This window comes from Jatropha curcas, chromosome 10, assembly GCF_041381405.1.
Source record: "Jatropha curcas cultivar XTBG-Jc1 chromosome 10, XTBG_Jcur_1.0, whole genome shotgun sequence".
Classification (NCBI taxonomy): domain Eukaryota; kingdom Viridiplantae; phylum Streptophyta; class Magnoliopsida; order Malpighiales; family Euphorbiaceae; genus Jatropha; species Jatropha curcas.
In genome coordinates this window covers 14,924,281-14,949,877 of record NC_143160.1, presented here as the reverse complement: position 1 = coordinate 14,949,877, position 25,597 = coordinate 14,924,281, and the positions used below count along the sequence as shown (strand labels likewise).

Below are 25,597 nucleotides of genomic sequence, written 5' to 3'. Positions count from 1 at the left end.
AATTTATTTACATTACTATGCACTTTACCTTTCATTTACGTTATGCTTTATTTAATATCTATTCATTAACTCCATTTTTGCTTTATTTCTATTTATGTTAATCCATCTATGCGTTATTTATATTTATGCTTCCCTATTGTTTTCATCTTTACTTTCATGCTTCTGTGATTTGATTACATGTTTATTTCTTGTTATTCATTATTATTATTGATTGTTATAATCTTTATTATTATGCATGGTGTATTTCAATACTATTATTTATGGCTTTGTAAGAATTCTTAATAAACTCTATAATTGCTAAATGTAATAATTAGGGATGGGTAATTATTTGGAGATTATGGTTAGAATGTTCCTAGGGTAATATGGTTTGTATTTCTTTTCTCCTCCCTCTTTCTATGTATGATTTTGGTTTTATGCTTTAATTGATTGATTGATTATAATGATTGTGAATGTCATCTTTTATAAAAAAAATACATTAAAATATTTTTAGCATACCAATTAAAGTCAATTTTATTACTTCGAAGTGAATGATTGGACAAACAATGGAGGCAGGTCCAAAGACCAGGCGATTCGAGTGTCTAACACTTTCCCGAGGTCATACCCAACTTTCTTACCTAGACTCTAGTTAAACTGAGTCAATTTCGTCCAAAGAAGTAATCAATTTGATGTTTTACCTAAAAGAGGGTGGCGACTCCTAAAAACACTCTTACCAATGTAAGAGTCCGTTTTCTAAAAGAAAGTCCACAATTACAAAACACTTTTTGCAAAAACAAGATCTTCCTTTTGAAGGTGGAACGAGTTTAATAAATAAAAAACTATTTTTATAAATTAAAATACATCAAAGCCAGTTCGACATCCCGATGATGCACTTTTAGTCGGGCAACTCCACTAGGGATCAAATCCAACATCTCTAGTTTTCTGATTTTTGGTTCATTAAAGAAGTTAACTCTTATGTTTGTCTTATTCACTTCTTAGTATTATTATTGACTTGAAATTGAGTTTTAAATTCTATAGATATATATCAGCATTCATGACATTATTCTCTTCTCAATCTTATTTCTACCATAAACCTAAAATATGGTATTGGGGATGGGTCCTCCCACTCTACTCGACTATTTAAACCTTCATTTATATACACCACCTGTAAGCCTCGTAACTTTTAGTATATTAAAAGGAGGTGGCACAATCTGTTATCACCATTAGCTTAGACCAAAAGCAAAATGGGAGGATACAATCAATTCTCGCTTACGGAACCCAAGAATTATAAATCCAACCAAAACCCATGTAATGACCCCTAGTATATATCCCTAGGTTTACCATAATAATATTATGATATGTTGTTGTATTGTACATTCATCAATAAATATGAGAGGCATTGGTCCAAAATCCCATGATGGTTTATGGGCCTACCCAAATTGTCCTATGAAATTAGTCAAACTTTTGATCATGAATCGTGTGTGTGAAAAATAAGGGTGGAGAATATGTATTTTCTAACTCCCATTCCCTTTGTTGTGTCTGTGTATATTTTTCATTATCCACATGCATCACATACCGTGTTTCTTTTTATCCATATAGGGGTATTTTGTCATGTCTCAGTCTTGTCGTTCGAAACATCAAAGGGGGAAAGACCTAAGGAAGGTGATTGACTCAAAACAAGCAAAAAGAGCTCACGCAAATGTTGATGCTCCGTCTAAGCTGAAACTCAAGCTCCAAGAAGGGAAGCTCCTCTTGTCTTCCATAGACCAATACAAATGATCCCGAAGAAGAGGCTCACCAACTTTTCTTCAAAATCAAGCAAGCCCAAATTGAAGTTGTAACTCTCTTCCAAGGCATCGAGGCTTATTTCACTCTTATGCACAACACCATGAATCGCCTTGTGGAAATCGAAAATTTCACATTAGAGGATGCTAGACCACATCAAAGCTCTTAGTTAGTAGTTTGAGTTTTAAAAAATGTAAAAGCCTAGCTAGGGCCTTCAATTATGTAAAGAGCTTGTAAACATAACTTTTGGTAATGAAAAAGCTTTAATTTGTTCCAAATATTTCTAGTGTCTTTTGATAAAGTGAGGAGTGAAATCTTAAATGTAAATAAATAAAAATTCTTGTTCAAACACCATTACCTTTTGAGGCAAAAAGAAAGGGAATCGAAAGAAAAAAAATCGTCAAAAGAATGAAAGACATCTTGAATATTTGGCTACAAAGTGGCACTTTTTGATTTCTTCAATTTTCGAATGCCCTTCATCATTCTTCAATTTGAATGGTCCAGACTGTGGTTTGATGGAATACTGCATTAGTTTTCTTTCAACAATGTAGTGTTACATGACATCTCTTTGTTGACTCTAATCTCAGCATCGGTATATAGGAAATTTTGTCACAATTTCAATGGCTCAAGAATAAGCTCGACGAACATCGTTTGGGACTCAAATCGACCCACGAAAGCAAAACAATGCACAAAATTAGGCAAAGCAGGCCATCTGGTAGCCTGGGCCCCAAGGTGTCGTGGGTGTGGGTAGGCTACTGTGGCCCACCCATAGTACCATGGGAGGGCTTCATGGTAACTTGTGGCAAGCCCAAGGTACCTTGGCCAGGTAGCCTCCTTTATAAATTTAGCTGTGGGTCCTGTATATGTATGACACAACCTAAAAAGGGGGGTGAATTGGGTTTTCTTAAAGTTTAACTATCAAAAACAAAATCAGAATTCTGTTGTAGCGAAAATGGAATGCATTTGTGAGAGTAATGGTCTTCATGATCTTCAATTAATCTTGGATTTGTAGGAATTTGCCTTGTTTATTATTTTTCATATTTAAACATAAATAAATCTGCATAAAATAATATTAGTACAATTAATTAAATTTATTTGTTTTGCTTAATGATCAAAATCTCAAGATAAAATTGACCATTGAGCCAACAATCCCCCCCCCCCTTTTGATGATGACAAAATCAATAAATTTATCAAACATAAAATCATATGCTCCCCCTAAATTTATGCATGCCAATAAATTATAAGTCCTAAAACATAATATATTTTATCATGAAGCAAAATGAGAACTTATATAAAGCTCCCCCTGAATAAGTGCAGTAAAATATCTATGGGGATTAGAATAGAAAATAGTTTTAGAAACTGATATTAGAACATATATTTAGAATTAAAAACTGAGTTCTAAAGTCTAACTATCAGATCATCATATAAAGTAAATAGCCCATATTCTATTTTCTATTTATATGGAAACAAAATGACATGGATTAGAACATGATAAGCATATAAAGATTAGTACTAAAAAAGTAACATACTCCTTCAGGTACCTAATCACCAAAATATCATGTGTTCTCCCCCTTTTTATCATCATAAAGAAAGGTTAATAAAAAAAAAATAGAGCAAACAAACAAATAAAATAATAAAAAAAATTAAACAAAATTCAAATAACACAAACTACAAAGACAAATAAAGAACTAAAACAAAGAACAGAAAATAGTTCACAAAACATAGTTAGAGGGGTTTGGAATCAGTTCTAAGTCTCTTAGAACTTCTGAGTTTCTGTGCAGGAGAAGTTTCAACAGGACTCCCAAGATGTTTAGAAGAGGGATGTAGAGGAGGCTTCCTTCCATGAACTCTATGTTTTCCCGCAATGTGCTTCACTTTCTTAGGCTTTTCTGAGGTAGGAGTGTAGGGTGTGCTTTTTACCTTTAGAGTAGCTAGCCTTCTCGCATTGGCATCTTTCATCCTTTCTAAAAACTCAATGAGGGATTGGTTGTGTTCAATCACAGCCTTACTCTATTTGATAGCCTCATCAATCTCCTTATTATGTTCTTCAATGAGTTCTTTTTCCAGTTTGCCCAGCATAGCCTCTCTACTCCTTTGTGCTGTTAGAAACTCTGATTTCTTTTTAGCCTCAACCTCAGTCTCTTGTTCTGCGTTACTTAATTTTAGCTTTTCTGTATCAGCATCACTGCTTCCTCAACTTCTACTGACTCTTCTTTTACAGTCTCTTTTCCAGAATCAACAGATTTCTTTTTCTCTTCAGTTCCTGCCTCATCTTTCTCTGTTTCTTCTTCTAATCCCTTTTCTGATTCTATCTCAACCTCAGCTGCTTCCTCCTTCTCTTTTCTTATTTCTTCCTTTTTCTCTTCTTCTAATTTTTCTTTCTTTTCTTCTTTCTCAACTTCCTCCAATTTTCCTTTTCCTTTTTCCAATCTTCTTTTCTTCATCTTCTTCTCAGCTTCTTCTTCTTCTTCTTCTTCTTCTTCTTCTTTTTCTTTTTCTTCTTCATCTTTTAGTTTCAAAGATCCACTATCTAACTTTGAAACACTGTGACCTTTACTATTATCCAAATCCACTTTCAAAAACTCAAAAATAGGGGGTAAGCACCATACCATAGGGTAATTTCTTAGGGTTGTTCTGCATTTTGTCAAAAATAATATGGCACAGATTAAAGGGTTTCTTTTCAATTATATGCCACATTATGCACAGTTCAACTTGATTTACATAAGTGAGCGAGTCATTTTTTGGATAAATAAAGTGCACAATAAACTTATACAACCACTTCATAATGTCATTCAAATTAGAGCACTCAATCACATTTTGTTTTTCTGCAGAACTTTTTCTAACAATTTTCTTTACAAACTCTTCCTTTTTATACCCATTTATCCTACAAATATCCTTAATCTTTGTTACCCTAGACCCAGTGTTTGGTATTTTGAAAATTTTACTCAAATTAGTGTAAGATAGCACTTTGGTTTCACCCTCGATTTTCACAGACAGTGTCTCTGAACCAGTGGCTTTGAGAGAGCCATAAAATTCCTTTACCAAATTCTCATAGCAAGGTCTATTTAATAAAAAAAACTCCATTCATCCCTGAAACTTAAATAGTTCCCTAAAGTTCAATTCTTCTTTTCCAAAGAACTTCCAATCATTAACATATGAACGCATAAGATGATGCTGAGATAAAATAGCTTTACCTTTGCTGCAACAACCAGAGACCTGTTCCTTCAATTTTTCTTCCCCTTTTGATTTTTCTGTTTACTTTTCGATTTGACTTTCTTTGAACTCGATTCCTCAATGGATTTCTTTTGTCCTGATTCTTTCTGTTCATACTTCTTAGATAACCTCTTAAGAAGCATAAGTTCTTGTTCTGTCAAAGAATCAGAGGAGGAAGAAGTAGAACTTGATCTAGCCATGGTTAGGGCTTTTGAAGCAGAAAGAGTTTAGGGTTTCGATGTGAGAGGGGAAAAGAGAAGATAAAATAGTTTTAATAGAGAAGAAAAGTGATTAATTTAGAGAAGATATAAAATTTAGGAAAGAAAGAAACACTTAAAAGAGAAGTTATAATAAAGAAGAAAATTTAAATGAATAAAAACAGTTTTTAAGGAAAGTTAAACCAACTCAAATATTCAAAAAGAAAATACCGCCAAAACAAGATAAAATAAAGACACAAAACACAATAAAATAAACACAACAAAATAAAATAAAAGAAATTGATTGTTTTTTATTTTGTCTAAAACTAGAATCTGATAATGACATTAGAATCACATCAGAGCATTATGCATCTCTTTTAGACAAAAACATTTTTCAGAATCACACGGAATAGAATATTAAAACATAACACAGAGCAAGTCCAAATATAGAAAGCATTTTAGAACATACTTACAGAGTTCTAAAGTTAAGAGTTTAGAACTAACATACCGAGTTCTCTTCTAATTAAGCAGAATTGACTTTCACTTAAAGGTTTCGTAAAGATATCTACCAATTGCTTTTCTGTAAGAATGAACTCAATCATTATATCACCTTTTTTAACATGATCACGTATGAAGTGATGTCTGAGTTCTATGTGCTTGGTTCTAGAATGCTGGACTAGATTCTTAGATAAGTTGATGGCGCTTATGTTTTCACATTTAATTGGGACTGTTTCTAATTTCAGACCATAGTCTGCCAATTATTCCTTGATCCATAGAACTTGTGCAACACAACTTCCAGCAACAATATATTCTGCTTCTGCAGTAGAAAAAGCAACAGATGTCTGTTTCTTACTAAACCATGATACAAGGGCGCTACCTAGAAACTGGCAAGTTCCAGACGTGCTTTTTCTATCTATTCTGCTTCCTGCAAAATCAGAATCACTATACCCAACAAGATCAAATGTATCACCTTTAGAATACCACAGACCCAAATTAGAAGTTCCACAAAGATATTGTAGAATTCTTTTTACAGTAATTAAATGAGATTCTTTGGGACATAATTGAAATCTAGCACATAAATAAACACTAAAATGAATGTCAGGCCTGCTTGTAGTTAGATATAGTAAAGAACCAATCATACTTCTAAACAATTTAATATCCATATCCTTACCTTTTTCATCTTTTTCTAGTTTTGAGGATGGACTCATTGGTGTACTACATACCTTGGGATTCTCCATTTTGAACCGTTTCAACAATTCTCTAGTATACTTGCTTTGGTTTATGAAAATTTCATTATCACATTGGTTGATTTGAAGTCCAAGGAAGAAATTTAATTCTCCCATCATGCTCATTTCAAACTCACCCTGCATAATCTTAGAAAATTCCTTAAAAAGAAGGTCATTAGTAGAACCAAAGATTATGTCATCAACATAGATTTGCACAACTAGAATATCATGTGCTTCATTTCTAATAAATAGTGTAGTATCAACCTTTCCCCTAGAAAAATCATTTTGTAATAAAAACTTACTTGATCTTTCATACCAAGGTCTAGGAGCTTGTTTCGAACCATAAAGAGCTTTAGTAAGTTTGTAAACATGATTTGGTTTATCATAGACTTCAAAGCAGGGTGCTTGTTCTGCATGCACTTCTTTATTTAGAAAACCCTTAAGAAAAGCACTTTTCACATCCATTTGATACAACATGAAATTTTTAAAGCATGCAAATGCACAAAGCATTCTAATGGTGTCAAGTCTAGCAATCGGAGCAAAAGTCTCATCAAAATTGATACCTTCCTCTTGGTTGTACCCTTGAGCCACTGACCATGCTTTGTTTCTCACAACATTACCTTGTTCATCAAGCTTATTTTTAAACACCCATTTTGTTCCAATAACAGAATGGTTTTTAGGTCTAGAAACAAGTTTCAAAACTTGGTTTATCTCAAATTGATTTAGTTCTTCTTGCATAGCAAGAATCCAACTTTCATCATTTTGAGCATCTTCTAAGTTTTTAGGTTCTAATAGAGAAACGAAAGCAACATTACTAAAATATCTCTTAAATTTAGCTCTAGTCATCATCCTTTCTGAACGATTATCCATGATGTCCTCTTAAGGATGATACCTGTGGAATTGCCATTCTTTTGGTAATTGAGAATTTTCATTTTCTGTTTCTTGCATTTGACTTTCAGTTGCGTTCTGATCTTCATGTTCATCTTCTAATTCAGCCTGATTATCAATGTTTTGCTCATTTTCTGGCTGTTCTAATTGTTCTGATTGTTTATTCTGCTTTTCTTGATTAAAATCTACAATATCATCATTTTCTAAAATTCTAGAAGTAGAGTCAGATTCATTAAACACAACATGAACAGATTCTTCTACAATTAGAGTTTTCTTATTAAACACCCTATATGCTTCACTATTACTAGAATATCCTAGAAAAATTTCTTCATAAGATTTAGCATCAAATTTAGCAAGGTGATTTTTCTTATTGTCTAGAATAAAACATTTACATCCAAAAATGTGAAAGCAACCAATATTTGGCTTTCTACCTTTGTATAGCTCATATGAAGTCTTTTTAAGTTTAGATCTTACCAAAACTCTATTTAGAATATAACATGCAGTGTTAACGGCTTCTTCCCAGAAATACTTTGGTAATTTAGAATGACTCGGCATGGTTCTAGCCATTTCTTGAAGTGTTCTATTCTTGCGTTCTACTACTCCATTTTGCTGGGGTGTTCGAGGTACTGAGAAGTTATGGAAGATTCCTGATTCTTTGCAAAAAGTATCAAATTTATAACTTTCAAATTCTCCTCCATGATCACTTCTAATCGCAGAGATGTTGAATCCTTTCTCATTTTGTATTCTCTTACAAAGATGAACAAACATGTCATATGACTCATCCTTATTTCTAAAGAAGAGTGTCTAGGTGAATCTAGAGTAATCATCTACAATAACAAATGCATAGAACTTTCCTCTAAGACTAAAAGGAGTAACAGGTCTAAATAAATCAAGGTCTAGCAATTCTAAAGGTCTAGAAGTAGAAACCATGCCCTTATATTTGAAAGATGTTCTAGTTTGTTTGCCTAATTGACAAGCATCACAAATGTGATCTTTTTCAAAATTAAGCTTTGGCAAACGAACCAAATCTTTTTTAGACAATTTAGAAAATAAGGGACATGCTTACATGTCCAAGTCTTCTATGCCATAACCAACTAGAATTGTCAACAGAAACTAAGCATATATCTAGGTTATGCATATCAGAAAGGTCTACTAGTTATTGTTCCCAAACCTTTTTCCAACAAATAAAGTTTTGTTATCATGCATGTTTTGAACTTCATAATCAGAGGGTTCAAAGATCACTCTTTTATTTTTATCACAAATATGACTCACACTTAACAAGTTATAATGTAATCCTTCTACTAAGCATACATCTTCTATTGAAGGATTAGAACCTACCACACCAATGCCAAAGATTTTAGCTTTTGCTTTGTCTCCAAAGCTCACTGTACCTCCCTTTTTCTTTTCTAATCTGGTGAATTTCTTTCTATCACTAGTCATATGCCTAGAGCAAGGCTGTCACAAATTTAGGTACACGTGAAAAGATCACGCAAATTTAGGTACCCAACTCATATTGGGTCCTGGAGGGTTAGTGGTAACAGATGTATTCAGCTTACTATGATTTTTCTTTCTATTGAGACTGTCAGATTTTTTATGTTCTAAAGTCACAACATCAGAAACAACATTTTTCTTAGTAGAAACATGATTCTGTTTTGAAATGCTATCATAGCTAAAACTTGTTTTTTCTTTAGAAAATAACTCTGAAATTGACTTCAGAATTATAATCTCAGTTTTTAAGGATTATTTTCAGAATTCAGATTCTTACATTTTTCTTCAAAGTATTTAAGATTTTTAGAAAATTTATCATTACAATCTTTAAGATCTTTGATCTCTATGATAAGATCTTTGCATATAACTTCTTAATAAAAAGCTTCTTTCAAATGATTACATTCAGTTTTTAACTTTATGAAATCCTTCTTTAGAAATTTATGCTTTTTAACAAGCTTTTCAAATTCATTGCAAAGGTTATTATAAGTACCTAAAAGATCATTTTTAGATTCAGGTTCAAAAATACTTACACTGCTTTCTTCACGCTTTTGGCCCGTTGCATCTGTTTCATTACTTTCAGTTTTGTAGGTTGATGTCAAAGTGCCGATTTCCTTGGAGTCAGAATTGATAGTGGCCATTAGACAAATATTTGGCATTTCTTCTTGGTCACTTTGGCTTTTAGAATTAGAAACATCTGAATCACTCCAAGCAGCTACGAATGCCTGCTTCAGCTTTTCTTTTTTTTGACTTCTTTTTAAGTTTAGGACAGTTAGGCTTGATGTGGCCGGGCTTGTTGCACTCATGACAAACCACTTCGGAAGGTTCTTTCTTTGGCAAGTTGCTATTTTTAGGTGAAAAGTTCTTTTTAATAAATTTTTTCTGTGGCCTACCACTCTTTTTATAGAACTTTTTGAATCTTTTAGCAACAAGTGCTAAACCATCACTATCAAGATCAGAAGAACTTTCTTCACTAGAAACTACTTTCAAAGCCAGCTCTCTGTTTTTCTTATCTTCTACAGTCAAAGAAGATTTCATCTCTTCTAAAACAAGAGCTCCTATCAGATAATCACAAGTTACGGGAGTCTCTTTGTAATTCATAACAGTTCCTATAGAGTCCCATTTTTTAGGTAGAATTCTAAGGATTTTCTTAACAAGCTCATCTTCTGAAATTTCCTTTTCGAGAGTTCTCAAAGGATTAACTATATTAGTAAATCTAGAATTCAACAATAGTCTCTCCTTCTTTCATACTAAACATTTCATATTCTCTCCAAAGGATATTAATTCTGGATTCCTTCACTCGATTAGTACCCTTATAGGTAACTCTAAGTTTTTCTCAGACTTTCGTTGCAGACTTACATCTAGACACTTTCTTGTCTCCTGTTGGATCTATTGCACAGTGAAGAATATCAATAGCTTTTGCATTTATAGAAATATTATTCCAATCAGCATCAATATATTCTTCTTTTGTTTTTCTAACTCTCTCATTTTCTACAGTTTTCATAGGAATACGAGGACCAGTAATGACGTTCCTCAAGCAGTTTATGTAAACTGATTTTATGAAATTTTCCATTCTGGTTTTCCCGTAAGAGTAATTAGAACCATTGAACAAAGAAGCTCTAGAAACAGATTGACCTTCTAAAGATATAAGAGGAAGTAGGGCTGCCATGGGATATTTCTCTCAAGCTATTAAGCTTCGATAAGTCAAGAGCCAAAGCTCTGATACCAGATTGTAGGTCTCGTATATGTATGGCACAACCCAAGAGGGGGTGAATTGGGTTTTCTAAAAATTAAAATTTAACTATCAAAAAACAAAATCAGAATTCTATTGCAGCGGAAATAGAGTGCATTTGTGAGAGTAAGTTATTAAGATTAGAACTTCCTCACAAAGCTCTATGCAGAAAATAGAGACTTTATAAAGAGCATCTATTGATTAGAATTGCTTCACAATATCTTAATCAATTTCAAAACGACTTTATGAAGGAAAGTTATTACGTTTTTGAGCTACCTCATAAAGTTTAGACAAATATTAAAGAGTATGTGAGAGACAATTATTGAATTTCTAAACTGCTACACAAAGCTGTAAGTAAACTTAGAAAACTGATTAGAAACCCAAATTGTGAAATATACTGAATCTAGAAGAACAGATTAGAACATGGTATTTTCACAATCCAGAAATCCAGAGTTCTAATGTTCGATAAAGATAAAGCTTATTCGAGTTTAGAACAACAAAACTATTAACAACTTAGCATTTCTAAAAGATTAACAGAAGTGTTAGTAAAATTGTATCAAGTAGAACTTCAGAGAGTAAAAAGATCAACATAGCGATTTATAGTGGTTTGGCATTAACTCGCCTACATCCACACTCTAAGACTCATCTTGAGATCATCCACTGTGTTATCTCTTCTTAAGGGTAAGAGACAAACCAACAGTACATGGCAATAGATCAACACCTAGATCTACCCTTTGTCCCACTAGATTTTCTAAAGGTTCTAGTTAACCTCAACCCTTTCTGTTTTTGCAGAGAACAGAAACTCAAATCAAGACTTTAGAATCCCACACAAGGAGAAGGTCGCTTGATAACCTATTTCACAATAGCTTTTTACTTAAACTATTACACAAAAGTTTTTCAAATAAAAACCTATCTACAACAGATTACAGAATCTATATAGACAGAGAGAAATGCAAATGTAAGCATAGAAAAAACAGAAATCAAGTTTAGAAAACTGTTTTATAGAACAGAAGTGTTTTTCAAAAGAAGTTGTTATAAAATTTTTCTTTTCTCTTAAAAATAATTCGTGAAGCAATAAGAAGAAAAGAAATAACAGGGTTAAGAGCAAGTTTTGAGAGATTAAGATATTTGATCAATGGACTTATACTCTTAAAACAAAAACCCACGTCTTTACGAGGGAAAGACGCCTTTTATAGAGAGAGATGAAAGTCTCGTTTTACAAAGTAAAATCTTTAGTTTTTAAATAAGAATTTTGACTTCCCAAAACTAGAAGATACGGAGATCTTGTTGCAAAAATGTTTTGAGTCAAAATCTTTTTTTTTTTTAAGGTAAGCAAATAAAAGCAAGATTTTGGACTTTCCTTAAAAATAGTTTCCGAATATAAAAATCTTTTTCAAAATATTTGTTATCAAAAATAATTGAGACAAAATCTCTTCCATTTAGGTAAGCGAATAAAAGCGAGATTTTATAAAGATAGTTTCCGAAAATGAGAAAATCTTTTTCAAAAATTTTTTACGAAAAATGATTAAGACAAAATCTCTTTCATTTAGGTAAGCGAATTTAAGAACGAGATTTTTGACTTTCAAGGAAACTTCTCCAAAATTATTTTTGAGAAAGAGAGAAAAAATATTTTTGTGCTTATAAATGAATATTCTCTCTATCTACAACAAATCCTAAAATGCTAACCACTAAAATTTTTAATGGTCTTCATGATCTTCAATTAATCTTGGATTTGTAGGAATTTGCCTTGTTTATTATTTTCCATATTTAAACATAAATAAATCTGCATAAAATAATATTAGCACAAATAATTAAATTTATTTGTTTTGCATAATCATCAAAATCTCAAGATAAAATTGACCTTTGAGCCAACATTAGCACCCCCCCCCCCCCACTTAGCACCTCTTATTGCTTGATCAAGTGCTTCTCAAGCATTAACGACTCACAATCTCCCTCTTGTGCACGTTTCTAAGGCCATAAAATCTGATTTTCGTCTGATTTCCTTAATCGAATCAAACTCCGATTTGGTTCTCAAAAGCAAATCCTTTTAGCTTTCAATCACACTTTGGTGCTCTTTGGTTTAATGCTATAATTAATTAATAAGTAATTATTACAAACTATATTGATGGTAAAACTTCATGCACCCTGATCCTCATTCAAACGAGGTATAAAGGCACATCTAGGATTTCAGCCTAGGTAGCGGGCCCCTGACCACTCTGACCAGTCTAGTTCTAGGGGACATTGTCGGATGACCTGGAATCTTCGATAAATGAGGCTAGAGTGGTCCCCTCCAAATTATACCTTTACTTAATATTATGCTTTTAATGCTTTGTCTATAATTTTCATGCATTCTAAGTAAGATCATGCATCAATAATCTGGCACTCATGCAAACTAATAATTTTGATTAATTGATTAATTCTAAACTATTGACTTAACGAAAAGAGCCGAAACCTAGTCTCCAAACCCAATGACTCGATGCTATTGCATTTTATCCATTGTGGTAATTAATTGGAGTCAGCCACAGGATTTTTACCTTATATTTTCTACAAAAACAAAAATAAAAACACACCTAAAGCACTCCAAAGAGCCAAATCCATAAGCGTTCTAAGAATCAAAATAAGAGGTACCGTAAGGAGTTCTCGTCTAGTCCATGAGAAATCGGCCAATGAGCCTATCCGAATTGACCCGTCCTTCAGATTTGTCTCTATTGACCATGATTTCAGCACCAGGCCCTAGGAAATTTTGTCACAGTTCCAACAACTTGCAAATTAGCTTGATCAGATGGCGAATGTACTCACGAAAGCCCGAAAACCCAGAAAACAGGCTAAAAGGTTAGCCAGGTCATTTGGCTCAGCTGGTACTGACCAGCCAAGTGTCGGTACCAGCCACCTCCATCCGATACCGACAAGACACCATAAATAGCCTCCACTGGTACTGGTGCTCAGGTTATCGGTACCGACAAAGAGCTCATCGGTACTGGCCAGCCTATAAATTCAACACTCCCCCCATTTGCATGCACCTCTTGTTGCTTGATCGAGTGCTTCTCAAGCTTCAACGACTCTCATTCTCCTTTATGTGAATGTTTATAAGGCAATATATTCCGATTTTACTCTTTTTCCTTAATTGAGTGAAAATCCGACTTGGTTCTCAAAGTCGACCCTTTCGTCTTTCAATCACACTTTGATCCTCTTTGGTCCAAAGATACTTAATATACATATAATATGAGACTAAAATCGAGTCCTCGCGCCCTACCTTTGCTTTATTGGAGAAAGACTCGAACTCGTTGGCCATTTTACACTGTGGAGCTATGCAACCGTACACTCACACCACCCGACCTTCAAACCCCTCGACATAAGGTATAATCACTCAAACTCAACTTTGTTAATTAAGCCCGACCCATTCGGCATCTTATAAACTATAAACTATCAAGCCCGGTCTGTCCGCCACACACTATAAAACCAGTTTTTAACCAAAGCCGATCCATCCAGCACCCAAAGCTTGGTCCATCCAACACCTTATAAGCCTATTCTAAGAATGACACACTACCATCCTAATCAATGGTAGAACTTCGTGCACCATGATCCTCATACAAATGAGGTACGAATGTATATATAGGATTTCAGCCTAGGTAGCAGGCCCCCGACCGAATAGACGGATCGGGATTTAGGGGATGTGTCGCACGACCTAGAATCCTCGATAAAAAAGGCTAGAGTCGGGTTCCCCTCCGAATTACATCATTTTCAATATAATGCATTTAATGCTTTGCATACTTGTTATGCATTATAAGTATGTTCATAAATTTATAACACTGTCATTCTCGCAAACTGATATTTTGATTACTTGTTTAGATTCCAAATCATTGATCCATACGAAAGAAGCCGCTAGTCCCCAAACCCAATGATTCGAGGCTAGGCATTTTATCCATTGTGGCAAATTAAGAAGGAGTCAATCATGGGGTTTTTACCTTATATTTTCCTGAAAACAGAAACAAATTAAGGTGTTGACTCTAAAACACGCCACACATTGTTAAAGCGTTCCAAAGAGCCAATCCAACCACTTAAGTGCTAAACCAAGCCATAATAAACAAAAAGAACCTTAAGGGGTTCTCGTCATTCTGTGAGAAATCGACCAATGGGCCCATGTTACTAGACTCCATCCTTTGGATCTTTCCTATGGCGCTCAAGAGGGGCCTCACAGCTGGTGACTCCATTGGGGACTTCAACATTTTTTACAAACTAAAAAATATAGTAAGAGGACTACAGAGTAGGCTTCGAATCTCCGGTTTAGGATTAAGCAAGTAATTGCCTTTTGCATATATTCAAATGCATCATTTGTGATCCTTTTCATCATTAGAATTAAGAAAACTGAGTTGCTATTCTCACCTAGGGACACTCTTCCTTAGAGTTGTGTCTAGTCGAGAAAGATGCTCACCCAATCCTGCGTACATCTGATCCTTTCAGTAGGGTAACGGATTTGGCATACCAATCGTTCCATTTGATATGACATGGCCAATTGATGAGGTATATTCCAACTCTAATGGATGGGATCCTTAAATTGAATCCACGTAAAGCATGTAATGGCCCTAGAATCGATCTCTAGGATTATATGCACCAAAAATCATGAAACCATTTTGGCACGACATTCAAGCATCACATGTCATGGACCAAGAAATCCCTAAACACTAACCAGTGGTCAATGTCAAATCCAAACACCAACCAGTGGTCAAACCCTAAACACCAATAAGTAGTCAAATCCAAATGCTAACCAGTGGTCAAATCCTAAACACCAACCAGCGGTTACCTAAACACCAATCCTTACCTGAGGAGATATACCCAACTAGACTTGAAAGATAAAAGATAAAATATAAATCCATGCAAATCTAGAAAAGTCATCAACTATGGTAAGAAAGTAACTATGATTATTGATTGGAGTAACTGAATAAGGACCCCATATGTCTACATGAATGAGATCAAAACATTTATTAGAAACTGAAGTACTTGATACAAAAGGTAATGATTTTTGCTTTGAAGAGTGACATATATATATATATTGGAATCATAATGTTGTAAAGAAGAGAATCTAGAATTAGAAAGGTGACCAAATCTATAATGCCAGAGATCAAAAGATTTAGATGAAGGTGATGTCATGGCTTTTGATGTAACAATCTTCAATGAATGAATGGAAGATGCGGGATCCAGAATATATAATCCTTCACAAGCGTTAGCTATACCAATCACTCTCCAATTGCTCAGATTCTGGATAAAGCAAATAGAAGAAAGAAAGGTAAAATAACAAAATGTCATAGAAGTTAATTTGCTAACAGAAAGCAAATTGGAAGAGAATTGAGGTGAGTAAAGAACATTATGTAAAATCAGATTATCTGTGAGGTTAACAGTACCTGCTATATAAGCATTTACCTTGTTTCCATTGGGTAAAGTAATAGGAATTTGTTTAATGAAATAACATGTAGAAGACATGCTAAGGTTACAGGCAATATGATCCGTAGCCCCAGTATCAACAATCCATTTGTCCTTAATAAGAGAGCATGTTAAGGCAAAATGAATACCTGTTGTAGGAGTGAAGGCAGAAATCAAATTTGCAGATGAATGCTTATTAATGACATATTTGGTGAGATCAACTGAATCTGTGGGATGTCGCTGCAAAGCATTGTCCGGCCTGTTGTCAAAATGATTAGACTGCAGGAGATTAAGGAAAGTGCAATACTGATCCTCAATAAGAGGAATACTGGTGTTGGCTGAGTTACCAGGTGAAGCAAAACTGACTTTGCAATCAGCAGATTCTGTTTGTGCATCTGTACTAGCAATAACATTGCTGACCATGTGAGATTTCCCTTTGAAAGTTGGAAATCCAGGTGGAAATCCATGCTTCTTGAAACATGTCTCAATTGTGTGTATAGATTTGCCATAAAAAGTGCAAAATCTAGTATCCGCATTATTCAGAAGTGGTTTCTGAAATGGTCTGGAAGAATTAAATTTGTTAAAGGTTGTAGGTTTGAATCTGTTATCTGGCGGTGTTTTATAGGCAAAAGCTTTAGGTTCTGTGAATGTAGGGTTAGGCAAGATAGGAATTGAGTAATTGGGTCGTCTCTCATGTTGAAGAACCAAAGAGAAAGCTCTATTAATGTTTGGAAATGGATCAATAAGCATGATTTGTAACTTAACTGTTGCAAACGAATCTTTAAGTCCTTTCAGAAATCTAACTACATAATCACGCTCTTGATATTGCCTGTATTTGGCCAAAACTCCACAATTACAAGGACTGAGACATGTACAAACAGGAATAGGTCTAAAGTTCCCCAATTCATCCCAAAGTATCTTCAGATCAGTAAAATAATCCGAGACAGATTTCTCACCTTGTTTAAGAGAATATATCTCTTCTTGCAAATCAGAAATTCTCAACACATCTTCTTGAGCAATTCTTTCTCTAAGATCCTTCCACACATCTTCTGCTTTATCGATCCAAAGAATACTTTGAGTTATGGAAGGAGAAAGAGAATGAGTTAACCATGATAATACCATAGTGTTGCAGCGCTCCCAGGCAGAGTACAAAGGATCTGTGATGAGAGGAGCTCTCAAGTTCCATCAATGAACTTTATCTTATTCTTGGACGGTAAAGCCATCTTCATCGCTCTAGACCAGGAATGGTAATTAGAATCAGTAAAGACTAGAGAAACCAGAACTAGAGCTGGATTCTCATTTGGATGAAGATAATACGGACTCAGTGGATCTTGAGTTGGATGAATCGTAGGTGTGGCCATCATTTGCTTGAACACAGAATGAAATAAGAAAAATCTAATTTAATGTATGTCACTGTAATCGGAATTGGACAAGGAACAAGATGAAGCAATTTTGGTATGTTAATTGGAAGTATAACGTGAGTTATAAGGTGTTTTGTTTCTAAGAAAGTGAAGGAAAGTGAAAATAAAATATCAGTTGCGGAAGCTCTGATAGCATGTGAACTTTCTGAGTTTGAAAGAAAAGAAAAAATTGGAAAAATAATTCTCATTAACTTAATGAATATCTTGCTTTACAAGTATATGTGCACAAAGAATAAAAGAGCACTGTAAACTAACAGAATTCCAGCTCAGCAATCCATGTGTACTAACAAACAAAAAATGAGCAGCTAACTAACATCTGTTAGCTTATTTTCCCGCTAATTTTCTGTTGTTGATATGGAGGAGAATCCTCTACTGAAACCTCAGAAGATTTACTATGCTCCAATATCATGTGATAGCACCATAATGAAGCACAATGGTGTTAATTCAATCAATGACTGTCGATGCCTTCTCAATGAGATAACATTAGACACTTGAGATCTAACATCAATTAGATAGAACCACGGTAAGTACTCTTTCTTGAGGAAAGAGCCCAAAAATATTAGAATCATAGTGGACTGCAATCTACATATAAGAGAGAATTTGAGTATTTGAAACTTTTTTTTTTTAATTGATAAGATACGATGATGATAATTAAAGATAACATATCATCTAATACAGTTTTGAAAACTTTGTTAACACAGATACAATGATAACGATGCCAAATTTATAATTAATTATTATAAAATCAATTTAAAAAAAAACACTTAAAATCCAATCAAATCTTTATAAAATAAATAGAATTTTAAAATGTCCTAAAAATTATGATATTGAATTAATACAGTTTTGAAATTTCTCTTTGTTTTAAGTTTCATATATAAATATAGTTAAGAATTTATCTAATTCACTTTGGAAGATCTATCTCGTATCTGGTACTGCATGGTTCCACTCCTCCTCGGGCGAATTCCTCCTTTTGCTCCTCAGCTTACAGGGTATTAGCAGCCGTTTCCAGCTGTTGTTCCCCTCCCAAGTGCAGGTTCTTACGCGTTACTCATCCGTCCGCCACTAAAGCTTCACCATCAAGAAAGAAGACTTCCATCGACAAGTTTAACTCATACGTAGCTCCCTTCTTTTTTGGTGTGAAGCAATGTCAAACCAAAATACCCACATCCGAATAGAGCGAGTTAATGAAAGTTACTTCGAAAAAAAAAAAAGAAAGTCAAACTGGGTTAGTTTCCCGCTTCAAATTCATTTAGCATTATTTATTTTTTAATGACAAATGAAAATATCATTTTAGATTCTAAAATATTGTTGTTTCATACTAAATTATTCTGATTTATTTTTCTCATTTACAGAAATTTTTAATGGTTAAAAATTTTAAAAGTTCATGAGAAACAGAAAAAAGCTAAAATAAATATAAGGTTATATCAATAACATAAAGGTTGAAAATACATAACTTAATCCCTAAAGTTTAATAAAAGAACTTTATGGTACCGTAAACTTTAAAATCGACCTTATTGCACTCTCAATTTTACTTTTTATAATAATTTCACATCTCATCACGCTAGGAATACCAAATTCTTAAGGTTTTTGATTTTTATATACAAGCTATTGATTTAATACGTATTTGATACAACTTTTAAAATAATAATTTTCATATTTTTTAACTATCTAATAAGTGTTTAATCGATCTAATTTTATAAATTGAAGTGTTGAATAGATTAATTAAAGTATTTAATATTTATAATTTTATAAATTGAAGTGTTTATTATATCAAATTGAAAATTGAGAGTGCTGTAAAATTTTACATAAAAAGTAAAAGGGTGAATTTATGAATTTAGCCATAAAATAAATTTCAGGAAAAGGGAAATGGAAGATCCAGCAATGCAATGCGGGCAATTCTGGCAGTGTAATGCACATATCCCATGGAGATATTAGGGGGCAATTTGGGTAAAAGGAATATGATGGGGCGCTCGTGATGGGAAATGTTACTCGGGGCGCTCAAGTTAAAGAGAGGTACAAATAAGGATGGCCATATTACGGTTACGGGAACCGGAACCGTCGGTTCAAACCGGTCCCGAACTATAATTGGAACTGGAATCGAAATCGGAGATTTCCGGTTCGGTTCCGGTTCCAGATTTCTGGAACCGAAACCGGCGGTTCCAGAAAACCGGTCAGAACTGGATTGGAACCGCCGGTTCTCCGGCCTGTTTGAACCGACAGTTCTAGCCGTTAGAAACTGTCAGTTTTGTTTTTTTTTTTTAATATTTTCAAGAATTCAGTTGAAGAATTTTTTTTTTAAAAAAAATAATTATATTCAAGTCTTAAAAAAATAAATTTAATTGAACTATTTTTTTTAATTTTTTAGGTGTATTTTTTTTACAAATAACTTTCACAAATTTATTAAATTTTGAAAACCGGTTTTCAAAATTTAAATTTTAAATTTTAAAATTATGCGATTCGTCGGAAAACCGATCGGAACCGTCGGTTTTGTCACTATACCGGAATCGAAACCGGAACCGAAATCGAAACCGGAACCATTCGATTCCAAACCGAAACCAGAACCGAAACTTTTCGGTTCAGTTCCGGTTTCAGTTTTTTTGAACCGGAACCGGAACCGCCGGTTCTAGGTACAAACTAGAACCGTGGCCACCCCTAGGTACAAATTGGTGGATTGAATTCCCGCCATTTACACCATTCCCCATCATACACCTTACATCTCCCTTTCTTCCCATTTTCTCTTTCCTATTTTCATTTTCCTTATTTTACTACATAATAATAATAATAATAATTATTGAGCAGTTTTCTTTTCACTTCCATACATCAGACTAAATATATTTTTGTCCAATAAAAAATCGTTATCCACGTAAAAACTCAAAATCTATAAAATGAGTAAAAAATATTATTTAGTCTATCATGTATAAGACTTATATACAGTCAGCGCATGTATAAGGCCATCCGTAACAAACCAACAAAATAAATTTTTTAGCAATTTCCATACATGATAATCTTCAAAATTCTTCTTTACACAAGAAAAGAATATCCGCAACCTTGTTTTACATTACTGTCCAAATAATGAAATAACACCAGTAAAAAAATCATAAAAAGAACAATAAAAACTTCAAAACAAAATAATTTGGAAAAAGGATTATTTTTAAAACTAATTAATTTTCTTTTTGAATTTAATCAATACAAGTAAAATCAAATTTTAAATATTGTTGATAATAATATAAATTTTATTTTTCCAATTTTTTATAAAAAAAAAATCTGTTTAAAGCTATATAAATTGAATATTGCTGATTATAACTTTTCTTTTCAATATTAAAAATAGTAATTTGCACAATAGAAAATAATTCGTAAAATAGTTTATATACTTATTATCATTTGAGATAAGGGTTATGATATTTATGTTTTTAGCAATAATTTAACATGATAAGCTGATATTTTTATACTATACTAAATTCATTTTTATAATATTGATTAAAAATTTTTGGATGAATGAAAGTGGACCGCAAATTTTACTCTTGCTTGAATTAGAGACCCGTGCGCTTAAAAAAAAAATCTAATACCAATAAGTAGGGCCTACAAATGGGCGATACATTTTCTAACATTTTCGAACAGTTCATTTCTCAACCCAACTGATATTTAAAAATTAAGAATCGAAAATAGTCTTTTTTTTTTTTTTTTTTAATCAAAATAAGTTGGAAATTGAATCAAACCGGTCAATTTGATTTTATACATATCGATTCGATTTTTATTTAGATAATAAATATTTATAGAAAATTGAAAATTAAAAACTGAAGTTGAAATTAAAAACCAAATAACTGAACCAAGAATAAAAAATAATTGGATTGGTTCAGTTTTCAATTTTTTCCAAAGTTTGTTTATCATTACCAACAAGGTATTTAGGCAAGTAATGACGTCAACATATATAAGGATGAGAATGTAAATTTGATCTCCTGAAACGCAATTTACTAAGCGGAAAAAAATTTTAAAATTTTAAACGCTCTAACATTCAAAAGAGATTGCATTTCCAGGTTATAAAAAAAAATTAATTGAATATAATTGATTTGGTTTCACTAATTAAATTTATTATTAACTTTTATTTTTCAAATTCTTTGATAAAAATAAATAGTTTTCAAATAACTTCATATAAATAATAACAATAAATGTCTTTACAGTTTATTTTAACCTTTAAGGACTTCATAAGCTATAGCTCATGAAGTATACATCCTCCAAACCTTTACTAATAATCCCTAAGAGACAAATTGCAGACATTCTCTCTATCTCTCTCTCCCTCCCTTCAAGTTTTTTAACTTTTCTGGGTTTTCACATTTCTCTCAAAAGCACACATACTTCTCTCTCCATCAAAACGACAACAATTCTGTAACCTCCTGAATTTAAATAGACTAAAGTTATAAATATTGTTATATTATCAACAAAACTTTGTGTACTGCTGTGTAGGGTTTCCTTAAGCATTTGAAGCTATAATATGACATACCACATCATCTAAGAATCTCTATATATAAAATTGCAAGTTCCAAGAAACACAAGAGACAGACAATTTCAAATGGTTAGAGAAAATATGTACTACACCAATACCGCCACCGCCAACGGAGGAGATGGTAGAGGCGATGGTGGTGATAATAGCACTAAACCTGCATGGCTAGATCGATTAATGGCTGAGACGTTTTTTGGAGCTTGTGTGTCCCATGAAAATCGCAGGAAAAATGAAAAGAACATCTTTTGCTTGCTCTGTTGCCTTAGTATTTGCCCTCACTGCCTCTCTTCTCATCGCTCTCATCCTCTTCTTCAGGTAAATATATTATTCTCCTAATTGTTTATGCATGTACTTTGGAAATTCATGAATACTGTTTTTTAACTGTTTTGATCTTCTCTTTCATTCTTTTTCAAGATTCTTTCTTCTTTTTTATGCTTCTTTTCAGCTTCTTTTGCTTAATTCTTTAATGGGTATTTGTTATTTCTTTGAATTTCAAAACCCAATAGGTTCAAGGTATGATTCTTGTACAGTTTTCAATAGTAAAAGTTTGTTTTTCTTTCACCCCTTTTCTTTTCTTTTGTTTTTTCTTTCTTAATTCTTTGTTTGGTTTTTGAAAATTCTTGAAATTAATGCTCAACTTTTAGTTTTGTCAACTGGGTTTATGGAGTTTTCTATTTTCCTTTTCTTGGTATTAGGGAATTTTCTATAATTCCTTAATTTTGGTTGAAACTTACTTTTTATAGCATTCCACAAAAGTGTTTGCTGCTTTTCAATCTACTTAGCAATTAATAGTTTTTCTTCCTATTTTTCATTAATTCTTGTAGGTCCCTGAGAATTCCTCTCCTAAATACTCTTGATTTGCTTATGTTCCTATTCGATCTTAAACCTAGTAATGTTTAAGGAAATTTTCTATGAAGAGGAAGAGGAATCTCTGATGCCTTTTTGCTGCTGAAAATTTTGAATGGGAATTCTTAAATATTTTTGTTAAGTTTAATTCTTACATAAAATTTTGTTTCTTGGAAAAAAACTGGCAATTCTTTACATACTTTATGAAATTATTTTCTTCTAATTTATCATAACTCCTTTTTGTTGCTTCTTTTTTGCATATCATGTATTGTACACAATGGGAAGACATGTTAAATTCTTCTTTCTTCATATAATCAAATTCAAGATTCTCTCTGTGTCTTTTTTTTTTTAATTTTATTTTTCTATCTTTCATCAAAAATTCTACCTGATTTATTTTAATTTATATAAATATCATATTATTCTATAAACGGATTATCATGTCTCCCCTGATTCCTACCTTTTGGATTTGGTTTGTTTCCCATATGGGGAAGATTTTTTTCTATCCATTTTCCCTGCAAAGGTTTCTCACCTGTTGCTTTCAAGAAAGCGAAAGTTTGACCATATTTTTTCATTTTATAAAAAAAAATTAATTTCAACTGCATAATTTATTCTCTGCTCAGTTCATTTATTTTTTTACTCTTATCACATGAGGCTGGTTGCCTAACTTCTTCACCTAAATTTTTCCATCTGCTAAAATAAAAATTTCACATCACTTTCATGAAGTAATTACTGCCATCTACCCCATAATTCACATGCACATTTCCATGATTTTGTTATTTTGAATTTAATCTTTAAGAAAAAAAATTGGACTTAAAGATTGGTGATTATTGGATAATTTAGGGTTCTGATCTAATTTCACAGGTGAGAAGATATGTTTATCATGATGTTGTTAGACTAGGGGATCTGGAGAAGCTTATTGACTGTTCTTATATTCAGGTACTAATTATATCTGATAATTTTTGTTGGAAATAACTAATCTGATATTTTAGGACATAATTAAGTTAATTAATGATGTTTTTTTTTTTTTTTTTTTTTTTTTTTTTTTGTGTTTCTTTTGGTTGGGGAAGCCCTACACTATAAACAGTGCTAAAGTGATATTCTTGAATCAGAGGCCACAGTCAAGGTCTTGTAAGGGCTCTGCCAATGTATGCTTCACTTGTGACAGGATTCTTCAAGATCCATTTCATTTCTGTTCTCTCTCATGCAAGGTCTATTCCAACTCTCTTTTTTTAAGTTTTTGTTTTAAAACTTTTAATGGGTTTTAGTCCTTTTTTTCTCTTGCAATTATTAGGAAAAACTTTTCTATCAGTCATTTCTTTATTTAGTTGCATTTTGTTGCAAATATATCCTTTTGAATGTGACATTAACGAGTGTATCTCTCTCTCTCTCTCTCTCTCTCTCTCTTTCTTTGCGTATCTGCCTTTCTGCGTGCTTAGACTTGCATCCATTTTCTCTGTTCAGTTTCTGGGTTTTTGTGCTTATTGTAGCTGTCTCCAATACAAGTTAAAGGTCTAAATTTTCTTGAATATATATATATATATATATATATATATATATGAGAGAGAGAGAGAGAGAGGGGGGGGGGGGGGGGAGGTTATATTTCCATATTATCTTGATTTCATATAACTTAATTTCAATATAGAACAATTGCAAAATGCCATCATTTTGTTCAGCTATGTTGAATTTTAAAAAATTAGATTCATAAATGTAAAATGAATATTTTCTTTCATTTGGAATTCTAAAGTATTACGTGGTATTTATTTATACCAAATTAGTCCTTGAAATGCAAATGCAATTGTGCAGGTTAATCATTTGGTGGATCAAGGGGAGGATCTGTCTGCCATTCTCTACAGAATTGATGAATCCGATTTCGCATTTTCACAATTAGAAGGATTAAGGATGGACAGCTCTGAGATAATTGATGATGATACTCATATTACCCCCAGTTGTTCAATTCTAGATGATCAAATGCAATTCAAAAGCTCATCATGCTCTAATGAAATGGGCAATTCTGGAATTTCACAAGAGTCGGAGGTCATTGTGAAAAGAAAGAAGAAAGGAAATGGCTTCCTCCCAGGTTTTGTACTCTCATTGAGTAGTAGAAGAAAGGGTGCTCCTCAGAGGGCTCCCCTTTCTTGAATAATATTTACAAACTTTAATAAAAAAAAAGGGGGCAAAAAAAAAGATGAAGTTTACTTAATTATTAATAATATAATAATATAAATTGAAAGTTTAATTCGTAATTATGCGTGCAATTAAGGGTAATCACGGTTTCTATTAAACCTAGCATGGCTAAAATTTGTGTTCTTTTTGGGTTGCGGTCCTAATTTTGATGGAGCATTTCCATTACTGACCTTAAGTGGTTGTAGAGAGACTGTATTTGAAAGATTAGTGAGGCTCTTGACTCCACTAGTTTTGTATGATGTAATGGAACTTGCAAATTGCAATACATGTATGTCTTTTCCATAATTCATTACGATTTATTTTCGGCAGATAAGGGATTATGTTAATTTTATACCATTTGAATTTTTATCGGATGTCCCCTTGTGTTGACTGTTATATGTGTATATATATATATATATATATATATATATATATATATATATATATATATATATATATATCTTGTGTGCATGGCCCTGGGCCAATAATGACGATTCTAAATCTTGAACTTATCTTAAAGATAAAGTTCGTATGAAGATGTAATTTATTTTCACCGATCCAACTAGCTGTTGATATTATTTTACGTAAAATGGTTACTAGCATAGAATCTTATATGAAATATCTTTTCCCTAAGTTTACTGATCCTATGACCAGATGTAGCAAATGAGTCGGGTTGAGCAGGGGTGAAGCTACATTGATTAGAAGGGGAAGCTCTTCTAAAAAATATATATATAAAAATAAAAATGCTT

The 25,597-nt window shown here is 32.8% G+C and overlaps 1 protein-coding gene across 2 annotated transcripts; it reads left to right on the top strand.

Annotated features, from left to right (window-relative positions):
• The first annotated feature begins 21,564 nt into the window (after positions 1-21,564).
• LOC105629216 (PLATZ transcription factor family protein) lies at positions 21,565-25,182 on the top strand. Of its 2 annotated transcripts, XM_012210760.4 has the most exons (4): positions 21,571-22,154; positions 23,547-23,621; positions 23,753-23,893; positions 24,489-25,182. In XM_012210760.4, exons 1-4 carry the CDS (start codon positions 21,909-21,911, stop codon positions 24,822-24,824), a joined length of 798 nt encoding a protein of 265 aa, XP_012066150.1. In that variant the 5' UTR covers positions 21,571-21,908; the 3' UTR covers positions 24,825-25,182. The 2 variants fall into 2 exon arrangements, with proteins under 2 accessions (XP_037494747.1, XP_012066150.1); XM_037638819.2 differs by lacking the exon at positions 23,753-23,893 and having other exon boundaries at positions 21,565-22,154.
• The last annotated feature ends 415 nt before the right edge of the window (positions 25,183-25,597 follow it).